This window comes from Physeter macrocephalus, chromosome 20, assembly GCF_002837175.3.
Source record: "Physeter macrocephalus isolate SW-GA chromosome 20, ASM283717v5, whole genome shotgun sequence".
In the NCBI taxonomy this organism is placed as follows: domain Eukaryota; kingdom Metazoa; phylum Chordata; class Mammalia; order Artiodactyla; family Physeteridae; genus Physeter; species Physeter macrocephalus.
Window position 1 is genome coordinate 101,516,223 of NC_041233.1, and position 15,208 is coordinate 101,531,430.

A 15,208-nucleotide genomic window follows, 5' to 3' on the forward strand; every position below is an offset into this window, starting at 1 on the left:
TTGGTATGGTTGTATTTATGCTTTTACAGTTATTAGAATAATAAAAGCTTCATTTCTTAGTTCTGAAGATCTTAGTTTCTAATCAGATGAAGTAATGTCAAGCACATGGCTTACAGTATTTGTATTTGTCTTGCTACACTATTGTCATTCACTGGTAAATATTTAATAGAATGAAAAGAAAACACACATAATAGGATTCCTCAGAAGCTATAACGTGAATAAACCAGAAATGGCTATTTTTTAGTCAGTTTGCTTGAAGCTGTGATTTAAAAATATATCCAAACACACCTTTGGATGAGGCAGCTGCACTACAAATGACTGAGAAATTAGAGATGGAAACAAAGACAGTTTAGATCAGAGTATCAAGAGCAGCCTTGATACTCTGATGCACGGAAATACCAAGACAGAATTAATGACAATATACACAAGACTGTATATGCTTCCACAAGATCGTAGGAATCATCTAATCCAGTTCCTAGTTTTATAGATGAGGGGATATTGAATATCTGAGAGATTTGGTGACATGCCCAGGGTTGAGGACAAGATGGAATAACTTTCTGACTCCTAGTTAAATGCTCTTTCCATTAAAGCAGGAATACTGTGGGAATCAGCAAAATATCCTGGATGGAGATTTTTGTCAAATTTCTATAACTAACTGGTATCAACTAATAGAGTTCTTACTAGGTATAGGACACTGTACATTTCTCAGTGGGGTTAAATGATTATAGTAATTATATTTTGAAAAAAATCAGTTGAAATTCTCTAATAAAATGAATGCATTGATAAAGCTATCTCATTTTTAAAACTTTGATAATGTGGAAAAAGAGTCATAACTTTTGATAGGTCATTTTCTACTTACTTTGAAAGATGGAGAGTCATTAAACTTAGTTGGTCTAATTTGTACCTTATGCTTATATTAAGTACATTTTACAGTAACTCTGGAAGAGTCATTACATTGTGCATATGTGTTTGTGGTAAAACCTTTTAACGAATTATATTAAGTTTACTGCTGATGTTAGGTTGCTTTCTACAGTTTACAGTTACATCAGCCACCAACATTTTCATCTGTTATTTCTAGTTAATAATTATTTTATTCAAAAATAACTAATAATTATTTTATTCAAAAACTATAAATAAGGGCTTAATTCATAGATTCATCCATTGTTTATCTTCAAGGCCTAAAACTATACAATACAAAGAAAAAAACTACCCAACATCTGCTTTTGCCCGGATTGTAATTTTCGCTTCTTTGTCTTGTTTTATAGAGCTACATCCATGGGAGCAGCCAGGCTCAATTCGTGGCAGAGTCACACATTATTCTGCTACTAAGTATCCTTTAAAACACAGATGGACTGAAAAGGACAAAGCAAAGCTGCATGCTATCAAATTGATTTTTTTCTAGTACCAAGACTTTCAAGACATTAAATTTAAACTTTACCATTTGACTAATTTTCTGATTCCTATGCTGATTATTTTTTCTTGCATTGTAATTTTTTAAATTCTGAATCATTAATAGATTGTAATTTTCTCTCTTTTTTTTAACTGACTACTGAATTTTGAAGAATAGCTTTTGCTCTGCATTGATTATCTCTGGCTAGAGTTTTTTATCTTAGTACTGGTTCCCTTAAATATTATAGTAAGTGAGAAGAGGGAGATGTAGGATAATTTGACATCTTTTTGGAACATGGCAGACTAAATGTTATGAATCAGATAACACAGTACATTTACTGTTTAGAGGTAGAAGGGTAAAGAAGATAGCAGGATAGGAAAGAGGTAAGGTTCATGTATCTAAAAACAAACTAAATATTACTAGAATGAAGTTAAGGTTACTTTTGGGGCAAAAAACTCTACTTTGGGGGAACATTGACATTTGTGTGAGTCCCGTGGAAATATGTGTATGTTAATTTAGTGTTGAAAGTATTGAGTCATTACCGGGATTTAGAGTGTGCCTTATAGTGTCATTTATAAAATTTGATTACTCTCCTGCTTACTGAGATTCATATTCAAATGAAGCACTCTAGACCAAATTTTCCAGTACGTGATGTAACCATAACTATTTAAACCTTTAAGGATTCTTAGAACTCACCTAGGCCAAAACTTTATTTTATAGCTAGGAAAACTAAAACCCACAAGATTTAATGGACTTGCCTTAGGTTGGAGGAAGAACTAGGATTAGAACTCTTTTGTTTTGTTTTTAATAGTCTACTGGTTGTACAGGTTTTATACATTATATTATTATATTATTATTTATAGGATTTCATGAATAAGTGTCAATCATGACATCTTGAAGTTTTTAATTTTATTCTGGATGGAAAAGACTATCTTTTAATAGCCTTAAAGTTTTGTATTTTATTACTCTGTTGTGCTATAACAGTGCACTCTTTATTTAATCCACCTAGCAAATATGTATATGCCACCTTTAGTTCTCTTTTACTTGCATAATATGTTCTGGAGAGTGCATCAGGTGCCAGGATATACTGAGACTTGTATTAACTATAGTGGAGGAAAGGAGTGGGAGGTTCTTAAAAGCTCTCCCAGTTCTCAAGAAGCTCACAAACTTCCTCATTTGTAAAACCAGGGTTAGTAAACTAACCACATGACACTTCTCTGTGGAATATGAGATAGCTAGCACAAAGAAAACATCTAGTACTCACTAAAGGCTTCGGGTTTTCCCGTTGTATTTTCCCATCTTCCTCACTCAAAACTTTGCTGGTCACAGATACCATGCATAAACATTTACCGGTTGATTCTTTTAACATTTGGCAAAGGCGTAGATGACCAGAAACAAAACAAACAAAACAAAAACATAGTCCTATGGTGTTTATCAGAATTCTAAAGGTTACACTGAGAACATAATGGATTAATTTTTCTGGAGTGTGATTCACTGAGCCCATTAATCATGTGTAATTAACAAGATAGTAAAATGACACCTTTGGAAGATTTGACCTTGGAAATGAAGCTTTAAATGAGATCGTAAGACTCCAGTTTCTATTAGAGGGGAACTAAACACTATCTTTTTGAAACTCACCAAACAACATCACCATCTTCTTCCTCTGTATCAGTTCTCAACATTTTTATTCCTTTCATCCTTGGCTACTCATACTTGAGTGCATTTCATGGAACTGTGCATATCTGTAACCCATTCCTTGCATTTACTTAATTACCTATGTGCTTTGTGGCTTCACAATTAAGAGGGTACTATGATGAGTATTTTTTGCTCTAGTCTGTCTCAGATTGTTTACTTAAATGTAGGTATTTCCAATTCCATTCTCAAATTTTGTGATCTTGATAAGTTAACTACTCGGTTTCTCTTTTCCAACTTTCATATGATAAGAGATTAATACTTTGCACATTTAGAGGGAATTTAGGTGAGAAAATAAAATATTTGCAAATACATTTCTAGGAACATCTCATTCTTATTAAAAAAATTAAGGGTAATGCCATATTTGCTCTTAATTTATCTTTTAATTATATAAGTTAACTTATGAAGTAAAACACATTTGTGTTAAAACACAGTACAGTAATTCCACCCACCCAAGTCCATAGGAAATACGTTCCAAGACCACCCCCAGTGGATACCTGAAACTGTGGATAGTACCAAACCCTACATATACTATATTTTTTCCTATACATACTTACCTATGATAAAGGTTAATTTATAGATCAGGCACAGTAAGAGAATATCCAAACTGCCAGCATCACTACTCTTGTGCTTTGAGGCCATTATTAAGTAAAAAGGGTCACTTGAACACAAGCACTGTGATCCCACAACAGTTTATCTGGTAACAGGATGGCTACTAAGTGACTAGTGAATGGGTAGTGAATACAGCGTGGATACTCTGGACAAGGGGATGATTGACATCCGGGTGGGACAGGGCAGGAAGGTGTGAGATTGCATCATGCTACTCAGAATGACATTTAAATCTCAATTTAAAACTTACGAATTATTTTGGAATTTTCCATATGATGTTTTTGGACTGTGGGTAACTGAAACCACAGAAGAGAACCTGCAGAAAAGGTGGAATATGTATTGGAGGTAACTTTTTGGTACTTATTTGTATGGACTTTTTTTTTCTTTTCTATCTGATTTCAATCCACGATATGGCATTTTAGCAGTATACTTTATTCCAAACAGTTAGCCTATAAATACATCAGGAGTACCTAGCAAAAGGAATGAAAAGGTGTGTTGAGACCATCATTCCATTGTATGGCAGGAATTCCCCCAAGGTTTCATTTCCTGGCTCACTGACATCAAGCTGAGATTTAGGATGCAAAGAAATTTCACAAACATTATGAAGTCTTCCATGTAGATTTTTTTTTAACATCCTTATTGGAGTATAATTGCTTTAACAGTAATACATAGAATTAAAAGCCCCTGTTTTCTTTCTGCTACTAGTAACTATTTGTTGCTTTATCGCTCCTGTTATTTTCACTTACAGATATCTATGAAAAGAGAAAATGTCTTTTAAAATGGTGGACTCATTAAAATTATCAGTAAAACTTTAGTAGAAGCCAGTATCAAATAATTTCTTTTTTTATATATAATTTATGATTTTACTTTTCGTTGGCAGAGTCTACTGATATTTTTTAAACTTATCATGTAATTTTTTTGTAATTTGCATGTATATTTTTTCTCTTTAAACAATAACAACAAAAAAGGTAAATTCCAGGTGGTTGCTTTTTGTTTAGAGAACATTTCTGCCTTTTGGTTTTCTCTTCCTAATTTAGTAAGCGAGATCATTAGATGCAATTGCTATACACAAAATTTTATTGAATAAAAACCTAAGAAATAACAGATGGAGTCATTTGATGTCATAGGTTATTGATTCACATTTAGTAAAAGTAAGATTTTTCTCCCTTTTAGTAGTGTTTTATTTCAGTACCTTATGGGTCGGGGGAAGAACAGTCCTAAGTAGTCTTTGAGAGAAAACTATTTTAAAAAGGAATAAAAAATGTTATGACATTTTAATAAGGAATATACGAACTAAGACTAACTCATATAATCCTTTATATTTTTCCAAGTAAAATAGTTTTTTAATTTTTAACTTAGTTATGTAATGAAAATATAAGGTGTTTGCTATTTGCAGGAAGGTAGACTGATAGAGAAATAATTTTAATCTGGTATGACAGATCCTATAATCAGTGCTTGGAAGGAGCAACTTGATGCCTGGAGAAGTTGAACGGACTTTTCAGCTGGGTTTTGATACAGCAGAAAAAGGGTTTCTCCCCAGGTGGAGAATGAGTGAGCGAGAATATTCCAGTGGAAGGTGCAACCGGTACAAAAACATAAAATGAGAGAGTATTCTCAAACTGTGGAGGGCAGATTGATGAAAGGTTAGTTGGCTGGATAATGAATATCTTCCCATACCTCGCTAAGAAATTTCAATCACCAAGGTATGTTATATGTGCTAGGTGAAACAAGACACATGAGTTCCAGGATTGGCTTTATTGTCAAGTATACAAATTCTGACCTGTCCCTTAATTCTGCATATCCTCTAAATTCTGTAATCTCAAGAAGATGACATGAGATTAGTATCAACTGGAAGTAAAAGTTCTGAAATAAACGGCAAAGGTTTTACTAGCAATAATAACAGTTTTAAAATATTTAAAAACATATGTATTCTTACACAGTTCATATTTGCTTTTCCTATGAGAAAAATATTTGTTTTCCATTTATTATGAAAGAGTATGATTTTACTCTGATTTGTTTTCAATCTATGATAGAGAGCAAATATTTCTTTTATTTTAATGTGTTATATCCAAGGAGAAACATACTATAGAAGAAAATTAATGACGGATGCAAGTTGATATTTTAGATTTAGATAGAAGACCAAGTCTTCTATAATGTGCTGACTTTTTTTCAACATTTGTTTGCATTTATCTTTAAATTGACAGTCCTGATTCTCTTCCTAGTAAACCCAACATCATGTGCAGTTGAGAATGGATTATAATGTAATGCAAATGTATGTGATACCAGTTCAGTAGGATGTTCATTGCCTCTGGGTTTTGTATATAATTTACACAAACAGCAGCTTCTGTTTTATGTAGGATCATATCAATATTTTGACTTTTTTTGTGGTAAGAAGGTGATTGACAGGATAAAGAGGGAAACTGGAGAGTACACAGTAGTTGAGTGTATACTGCTATGATATTAATCAATGCAAATGTGCAAAGTAATACATGAAGTAGAACAAGGGCACGTGTGTGTGTGTGTGTGTGTGTGTGTGTGTGTGTGTGTGTGTAGGCATAGGCATTAACAATCTCAGAACAACAGAAAAAGTCTCAGGAACATTATAATTTATCTAGTGTATATTTACATCTCTTTTATTCACTTTTAATGTTGAGACTCTTTAATAAGGCATAGTCAAATGGTTACACCCATCAGTTTAATGACAGAAAAGCATCTGTTATTCCAGAGTCAGACACAGAATCTCTTAGAGATTTGTAGGACCTTTCATTAGTCATTCAGCCTTCCACCCAAGGAAGGAAGACCTACACATTAACTCTGACAGATAATCATCAAGCTTCTTCCTCTGTCTATAAATCAGTCCTTTATCTAAGAATGTTTGTTACCAATGTGATTTTTTTCCCGAAATGATAAGTATTATGTAGGCTTTCTTTTAGCCAAAACTGTTTTCAGTGATACAGTAGAACTTAACCTAAATAATTCTCAATACTCAAAGTCCTTAAGTTTAACAGTATCTTTAAATAAAAGAGGAGGGTTGGCAAGTTTAAAGCCATTTTAATTTAATTCATGTATCTTAATTACAGCCATCAAGTTTAAAGTAGGTTCACAGCTCATTCCTTGTTAAAGCCTAGAAAACTCACTTTTGCAGGAAACATTCTGAGTACAAACTCACACTTGGTTCCTGACCCTGCTGCTTTCTAATAAAATATTTTATTTTGGAGTTGTACATAACACCTGTATCTAGTAATCCCTTTGCTTTAAAATTCCTACTTCAAGATCATAACACAAGGGTTTACTAAGGTTTTCATTTCTTTATTTTCACATAAGCGCAAAGCTAACTTCTTCTCAGACATAATAGTTTATAGTATCTTTGGCATGGTCTTTTAGATCTTCTATAGCAAGGGTTGGCAAACTAGGACCAGCAAGGGCCAAATCCAGCCTGTCTACTATTTTTATAAATAAAGTTTTATTGGAACACAGCCACACCTTTTCATTTGTGTATTGTCTATGATTACTTTGCACTACAATAGCAGAGCTGAGTAGTAACAATACACCATACAGCTTGCATAGCCCCAAATATTTACTTTCTGGCCCTTTAGAGAAAAAGTTTGCAAACTACTGCTATGTAGAATATGAATAGTAGAAAAACAAAAACCCACAACAACCTCATTACCCCAAGACAGTTGCTTTCAACTTTTTATTATCTTTCTTACCCTGCACTTCTCTTATTATTTGTTTTTAAAGAGATGAGATTATATTGTTTTTGTACATTTTCACTTGACATAAAATTTTATGCTTACACATTATGTTAAAATAGATTTAGCTATTTTGTTCCTTTGCTTCTCCCTCATCGTTTTCATCTAACCCTCTCATCATCCCACTTCACTCCTTCTCTGTTCTTTTGGTTTGCAACTTTTAGTCACTAGCTTTGTGGCTTTGCACAAGTTATTTGGACCTCTCTGGTGGCTTCAGTTTCCTTATTTGTAAACCGAGGATAATAATGATATTCCAGTATCTACATCAAAGAGTAGTTCAAAGAGTAGTTGGTACTGGGTAAGATAGTGAACAAAACAAAGTTCCTACCCTTTGGGAGCTAACATTTGTAGTGACAGGACACAGACAATAAGTAAATAAAAAAGATACAGAATCTAAAATTTCTTTAAAAAACAATGTTAATAGAGAAAAACAAAGCAGGATGAAGAAGTACAGAGTTCAAGGGAGGCTTCTCTGATGTCACTGGAGCAAAAACCTGAAGTGAGGGAGTGAGTAACATGGACATTGGGGGGAAAGAGTATTCAAGCAGTGGGATAGCAATTACAAAAATCCTGAGGCAAAGGGGATCTTTGCAATTGCTATCCATACCAAGGACATGAGTCAGAGCAATCAAGGGCAGAGAAGTATAGGAAGTGGGTCAGGATATAAATCAGGTACAGCCTTGGTGTCATTTTGATGTCTTTAGATTTTACTCAGAGTGAGATGGAAAGCTATTAGAGTGCTCTGAGCAGAAGAATGGCATTACCTGACTGACTTTAATGATATATTAGAAAGTCCATACTACCTAGGGCAATCTACAGATTCAATGCAATTCCTTTCAAAACACTAATGGCATTTTTTCACAGATCTAGAACAAACAATCCTACAATTTGCATGGAACTGCAAAAGACACTGATTAGCCAAAGCGACCTTGAGAAAGAATAACAAAGCTGGAGGTACCATGCTCCCTGATTTCAAACTATATTAAAAAGCTATGGTAATATTATAAAAACAGTATGGTATGAGCACAAAAACGGACACATAGATCAATGGAACAGAGAGCCCAGAAATAAACCTGTGCACTTATGGTCTATTAATCTACAAAGGAGGCAAGAATTTACAATGGGAAAAAGACTACCCCTTTAATAAATGGTGTTGGGAAAACTGGACAGCTACATGCAAAAAATGAAACTGGACCACCTTCTCACACGATATACAAAAATAGATTCAAAATGGATTAAAGACCTGAAACTATAAAACTCCTAGAAGAAAACATAGGCAGTATGCTCTTTGACATAGGTCTTAGCGATAATTTTTTGGATCTGTCTCCTCAGGCAAGGGAAACAAAAGCAAACAAGTGGGACTAGACCATCTAAAAATCTTTTGCACATTGAAAAAAACCATCAACAAAATGAAAAGGTAGCCTACTGAATGGGAGAAGATATTTGCAAATCATATATCCAATAAGGGGTTAATATAATAAACAAAGAACTCATACAACTCAGTATCAAAAAGCAAACAACCTAATTAAAAAATGGGCAGAGGACTTGAAGAGGACTTCCTCTTTTCTAAGGAAGACATATGATGGCCAACAGACACATGAAAAGATGCTCTACATCACTAATCATCAAGAAACCGCAAATAAAATCCACCATAAGATACCACCTCACACCCATCAGAATGGCTATCATCAAGAAGTTAATAAATAACAAGTGTTGGCAAGAATGTGGAGAAAACAGAACCCTTGTGAACTGTTGGTGGGAATCTAATTTGGCACAGCCACTATGGAAAACAGTATGGAAGTTCCTAAAAATAATTAAAAATAGAACCAGCATATGATTCAGCAATTTTACTTCTGGATATTTTATTTACCTGAAGAAAACAAAAACACTAATTCTGAAATATATATGCACCTCTGTGTTCACTGTAGCATTTACAATAAGCAAGATATGGAAGCAACCAAAGTGACCATCAATGGATGAATGGATAAAGGAGATATGGTGTGTGTGTGTGTGTGTGTGTGTGTGTGTGTATATATATATATATACACACACACACAATATATATATATGCACATATATATACGTATATATACACAATGGCATATTACTCAACCATTAAATAAAAAGAAATCTTGCCATTTGCAACAACATGGATGGATCTGAAGAGTATCACACTAAGTGAAATAAGTCAGAGAAAGACAAATACCGTATGATCTCATTTGTATGCAGAATCTAAAAAACAAATGAACAAAACAGAACAAATCAAAAACAGACTCAGAGATACAGAGAACAGGGTGGTTGCCAGAGGGCAGGTGGGTGATGGGTTGGGCAAAACAGGTGAAGGAGATTAGGATTAGGTACAAGCTTACAGTTTTAAAATAGTCATGGGGATGTAATACACAACATAAGGAGTATGGTTGATAATATTGTAGTAACTTTGTATGGGAGAGATGGTTACTAGACTTACTGGTGGCGATCATTTCCTAGTGTATTTATGTCCAGACACTATGTTGTATACCTGAAACTAACATAATGTATATTTCAGTTAAGAAAAGCTAGAGAATAGTTCTAAGACTTAGGGGTAGGAATTAATTTCATAAGCAAGAAACAATAACCAAAGCTCATAAAAGAATAATATTTTTGACCATACTAAAATGAAAACCTTCTGCATAACTAAACAATTTAGAAGACAAGTAGAAGAATCTATATGCAACACTTTAATCAATTCATATCCAGAAAAAAGTGAAGCATTTTCTAAGTTAATAAGAAAAGGCAAATATGCTTATGGAAAGATGGACAAATAAATAAGCACTACACAAAAGATTAAACAAAAAGGAATTAACATATCGAAAGATACTCAGACTCACTATTGATACAGATCCCCACTCAACAATTTGATAAAATCAATAGTTCAACAATACCAACGTAACGTTTCTTCGGCAACGTAAGAAAAATGGAAACTCTTAACACTACTTGTTTTACGGAATGTGATCATACCTAGTAAGTTTGAAAATACACATATCAGCCTCTCAAAAACTCTACCTCTAGGTGTAGACCCTAGAAAAAAATACTGCACGTGTACATGTAGAAAGACAGTCTTTGTAGGAGTATTTGAAATAGCAAACATTTGGAAACAAATGCCCATCAGTAAGATGAAGCAATAACATGTGGTACACTCTTATGAAAATCTTACAATTTTGTAACAACATTGTTTGAATTTGTGTGAAGTTCAAAAGAAATCAGATGAGCAGCATGTAGGTCACATAGTTTACAACATAATAATGCAGCAATTTACAGAGGGACAGTAGTAAAAATAACACGTATGAAGATATATTAACAGCGATATGTTACACTTGAGTGACCATAGTTAATATCCAATAAAATATAATTTGCTTAATAAAATAACTTCTCCCTAAGTGCATATTTATGTCTATGTGTGCTAATAATACACACACACACACACACATATTATGTACACGTGGGTGTTCATGTATTCAGTTTTATCCTGAGAATACTGAATATATGGCTTTACTCTCATTAAAATTTTAAAGCATTTAATTTTTAAAACTTGTTTTCCCCAGAAATAAAAATAGTGTGATTTTCCCCAGTTTTATAAAGGAATTTTGGAAGCTACTCAGCAGATGGTGTCATAAAAGAAATATTTGTTTCGTTTATATTATCTATATAAAATCATTTTTAAGTGTCATTTATATTTAGAATATTTATAAAAAATGTTTTTGTGATAGTTAAAATAATCCAGAACTCTACGAATTTTCAGTAGATCAAATATGTACATAAATGTATAGATTAGAATTTTACATGAATATAAAAGGGTGTTGCCAAAGAAAGATGAAAGGAGAACCCTAATTTAATTCCTTATTAAGGATCTACATCAGTCCTATCAGTCTGCTCCAGAGAACTAAGTTAAGCAGTCAAAATTCCCTGTGTATCAGCAGTTTGAGTGATACAAGCTTTTAATTTTTCGATCATTTTATTATTGGCAACCTCCTATAACTCTGGACTCGAGGGAGTTTGTAAATTGTCCAAAACACCTTAAGAATAATGAATCCTTAAAGTCCACAAACTAACATACTGCTAGTGCAAAACATTCTTTCTGTTACCTTGTCCTTTCAGGCCATGATGCCGTGATTGAAACACAAAGAACTTAATTATAATTATCTAAATTTCAGAGGTTTTCAAACTGTGTTATTATGGATTTCCTAAAAGTTTAGTGGTATACATGTGTGTCGGGCAGGGAGATGGTACTGCATGGGGCTGGTAGTGGCTTTTTCTCTTGGATGCATTAGGCGTCCAACAGAGGTTGGTTGGTTGGACCCATGCTGAATATATTCTAATTTTCTATGATTGCCAATATTGTCATTCTAATTGTAACTGGTGTATATCTTTATGTATACTGTGAAATACCATTATTGGTTTTGAGAGTTTATAATTCATATGCACTATGAAAGTTCTGGAATTTAAGGGCATTTAGAATTAGACCTTTAAAATCTCAAAGTTTCAGGTTATACAGTCTAAAAATTAGGCATATTTAAATACACAAAGAGCGGTAATCTTATGTTATATAAAGAGAATAAATTGCATTTACCTCTGTGTGCATTTGTAATTTAAGCATTCTGGGACAGAACACATTGTGTTCAGATCCAGAAAAATTAATAGATTTTATTTGCATCTATTTCTGCTGTTTCCTTGACAACTACTATAGATGCTGCTATCACCATGGGGATGGTTCTTCTAAATGAAGCGGCAACATCCAAAGGCGATGTTGGAAAAAGACGGAGTAAGTCTCTGTGTTGGTATTTTTCTAAGTTTCTTTTAGTCTTAAGCTTCATTTAAATCAAATGGGAAATAGATAAAAGTCCTTTGTAAATGAACTTCTAAAGAAATGTTCTGGTTTGAAGACAGTTGTGGTGTTTCTTACTTTTTTCTGTTTCTTGGATGTGTGTGTGGCAAATACTTAAAAATACATTTCTTCCAAAATGGGACTGGGCGATTTTCTGTGGAACTCGATATAAAGAAGAGCTCTTATTCACCCTTGGTTGGGGTGCTCTGACGCATCTCTGCTGAAGCTGTAGTCTCTGTAGTCGTGTCCACCTTACAGGAAGAGGTGGAAAATTCTGCGGGCAGAGTCTTCAGAGGTTTTACTGGCTAATGATATGTTTCCCTGTGCCACAAGAATCACGTATGCATTCAAGGACTGACTCAGACAGAGAAGTTTTTGCATAGATCTTGTACCCTGAAATATTATACTTCCGATTACCTCCAAAACCTCCTTTTAGCAACATTTAGAAAGGGGGCATTTCGTGATACCATGTTTTCCAGTGGCTTTGCCTTTTCCAATGATATTCCAAGATTTACAGCTCTACCAAGTTCCAGCAGTATGTCTTAACAAGGTGACTACATTTTATCCTTTGACAGAACTGTTCCTCTCAGGGAGTTGTAGAAAAAGAATACATGTTTATAAAGTAACATCTTTTTGGCAGGAAAAGGGAAAAAACACATGGGAAAAATCTGCGCTGTGAGGCGCATAGGTTAGGAAAGGACAGACAGCCTGAAATTCAGTATTTGCTGCCGCAGACCTTTCTATAATTAATATAAAGTCCCTATGTGAGTTTACGCTTATGCTTCCAGAAACCTATAATTAAGGTTTTTCTCGGTCTTCCCTGGTGGCGCAGTGGTTGAGAGTCTGCCTGCCGATGGAGGGGACACGGGTTCATGCCCCGGTCCGGGAGGATCCCACGTGCCGCGGAGCGGCTGGGCCCGTGAGCCATGGCCGCTGAGCCTGTGCTCCGCAGCGGGAGAGGCCCCAACAGTGAGAGGACCGCGTACCGAAAAAAAAAAAAAAAAAAAAAAAAATGCTACAAAATTATCAAATATATTCTCCTAGCATGTATTCAAGTGAAAAAGTATCAGTGTAGGGCAGAAACCACAGCAACCAACCTTCCTGTGCTAGGGTAATCTAGCCATCAGTATAAAGATCCTTTACTGTTACCTGGAAATCTGTTAGCATACTATTTGGACCCTATAAAGTGTTAAACATAATAAATACCTCAGTTTCTAAAGTATTAAAATATTTGGTTAAAAAAAAGAGAGATTTTTCTCAATATGCTTGGCGTTTCTGAACCCTTTTTAAAACCCAGAATGTATGTGTGAGGAACACAGTCATCTGGAAAAGACTCATAATTTATTAAGTTTAAAATAAAAATCCAGACTTATTTTTTATGGGAATTTTAGTTATGGTGACATGTATGTAAGTCAGTCATAGTGATTTCTGAATATAATTCTTAGGTATCTTAAGTGTTGAAATGTTTTGGATGTAACAGACACTTTAGTCTACCCTCTGTTTTCCCATGATGTCATCTGTACACTGTTAGAAAGAAACTACACAAGCGACGAACGCATTACTTTATTAATCATTGTTCAGAACATCATTTTATGATTTATGTTTTGAATAAAGAAGGTGATGTTCTTGGGACTGGCAAGTAATATTTATAAGGACAAATTCTTATGTGTTTATATATTTATCATGTATCCTTCATATTAAAATAGTAAGAAATATGTAGTAATTTTTTAATTGCAGGTCTATAATTATATATATATAAATGATCACTCCAGCCCCCACCCACTGCCATTTATTCGTGTGTGTGTGTGTGTGCGTGCGTGCGTGTGTGCGCGTGTGGTGGGGGGGTGAGTGTGTGTGCGTGCGTGTGTGTGCGTGCGTGTGTGCGCGTGTGGTGGGGGGGTGTGAGTGTGTGAGTGGGGCGGTGAGAAACAGACAGAAGGGGTGGAGAATGGGAAATATATTTTTAAATTATCCCTTTCGATTCCAGTGTGATTTTTATTTTTGATATAATCCAAGTACTGTGATTATTACTGCCCAGGTCAGAATGCGTCTGTGTCGTCATAGCATTTTCTTCTCACAAGTGTGTTATCTCGTATGGGCTGCAGTGGTCTGTTGGGTCATTACTGACTCCTGTCTCGGGTCCTCTCCCCCACGTGCGAGTACTTGAGTAGCATTATTTTGTTCCACTGCATAGAATCAAGTAATATACTCTGTCTTACTTGATCACATTTTGAGGCTTATTTCCCATCGAACACAATCAGATGAGGCTACCGAAAGCGGCAAAGGGAGAGAAAAAGTGTTTTACTCAGCTTCTGGAGAAAAAGACAGAGGAAAGGAAGAAGTATTTGGTAATGACAAATGTAGGAAGTAGAAAGTAAAGCATCATGTCATTAATTCTGGGTTTACTAAGATTATTGTAAGCACAGTTGCTATGTCTAGTGGCTAGTGTCTGTCATACTTGGACATTCCACAATTTAAGGGAAAAAAGGTGTTTTTCATTTTTGCGGTATTCAGCAACTGATTTTGCTTTGCTTTCCGCCAATATTCATTTGAAGTTCACCTTCATGAGTGTTACCTGAAACGAAATGCCACAGAGGCTGCAGCTCAACGCTATTAAGCACTTAGGACTTTTCGCAATTGGTTCTCAAAACTGAGAGAATGGTATTCCTACAGAGTTGAAAGAAAACTGACAGATTTCTAGACCATGTTTTAACAATGCCATACCTTATCTACTCCCTGATTTCCAGGATTGTAATTAAACCTGGTCTAATTTACATGCTAGAATTTAAAAATCGTATTTCATCACTATAGCAGCACATAGAACCGTTTAATCTTCCTTGTTTCCTTCTGTCTTAGTGTGTTTAATCTCTTTTGTCTTCCCCTTTCTTTTATAATTAATTATAT

The 15,208-nt window shown here is 34.6% G+C and overlaps 1 protein-coding gene across 9 annotated transcripts in view; it reads left to right on the forward strand.

Moving 5' to 3' along the window:
• Positions 1-15,208, forward strand: part of TUSC3 (tumor suppressor candidate 3) — a 189,818-nt gene that overhangs the window by 159,463 nt on the left and 15,147 nt on the right. For 6 of the 9 annotated variants that reach the window (XR_008616102.1, XM_028481184.2, XM_024131416.2 and 3 more), the window contains exons 7-8: positions 1,266-1,329; positions 12,167-12,241. The exons of 2 other annotated variants lie outside the window; for them this stretch is intronic. Coding sequence is in view for 6 of the 7 variants with exons in the window: in XM_028481184.2 (XP_028336985.1) it covers positions 1,266-1,329; positions 12,167-12,241 (139 nt within the window). In the remaining variant the exon portion in view is untranslated. The remainder of the gene's footprint in view (positions 1-1,265; positions 1,330-12,166; positions 12,242-15,208) is intronic. One more of the 9 variants, XM_055080893.1, reaches the window with a different exon arrangement.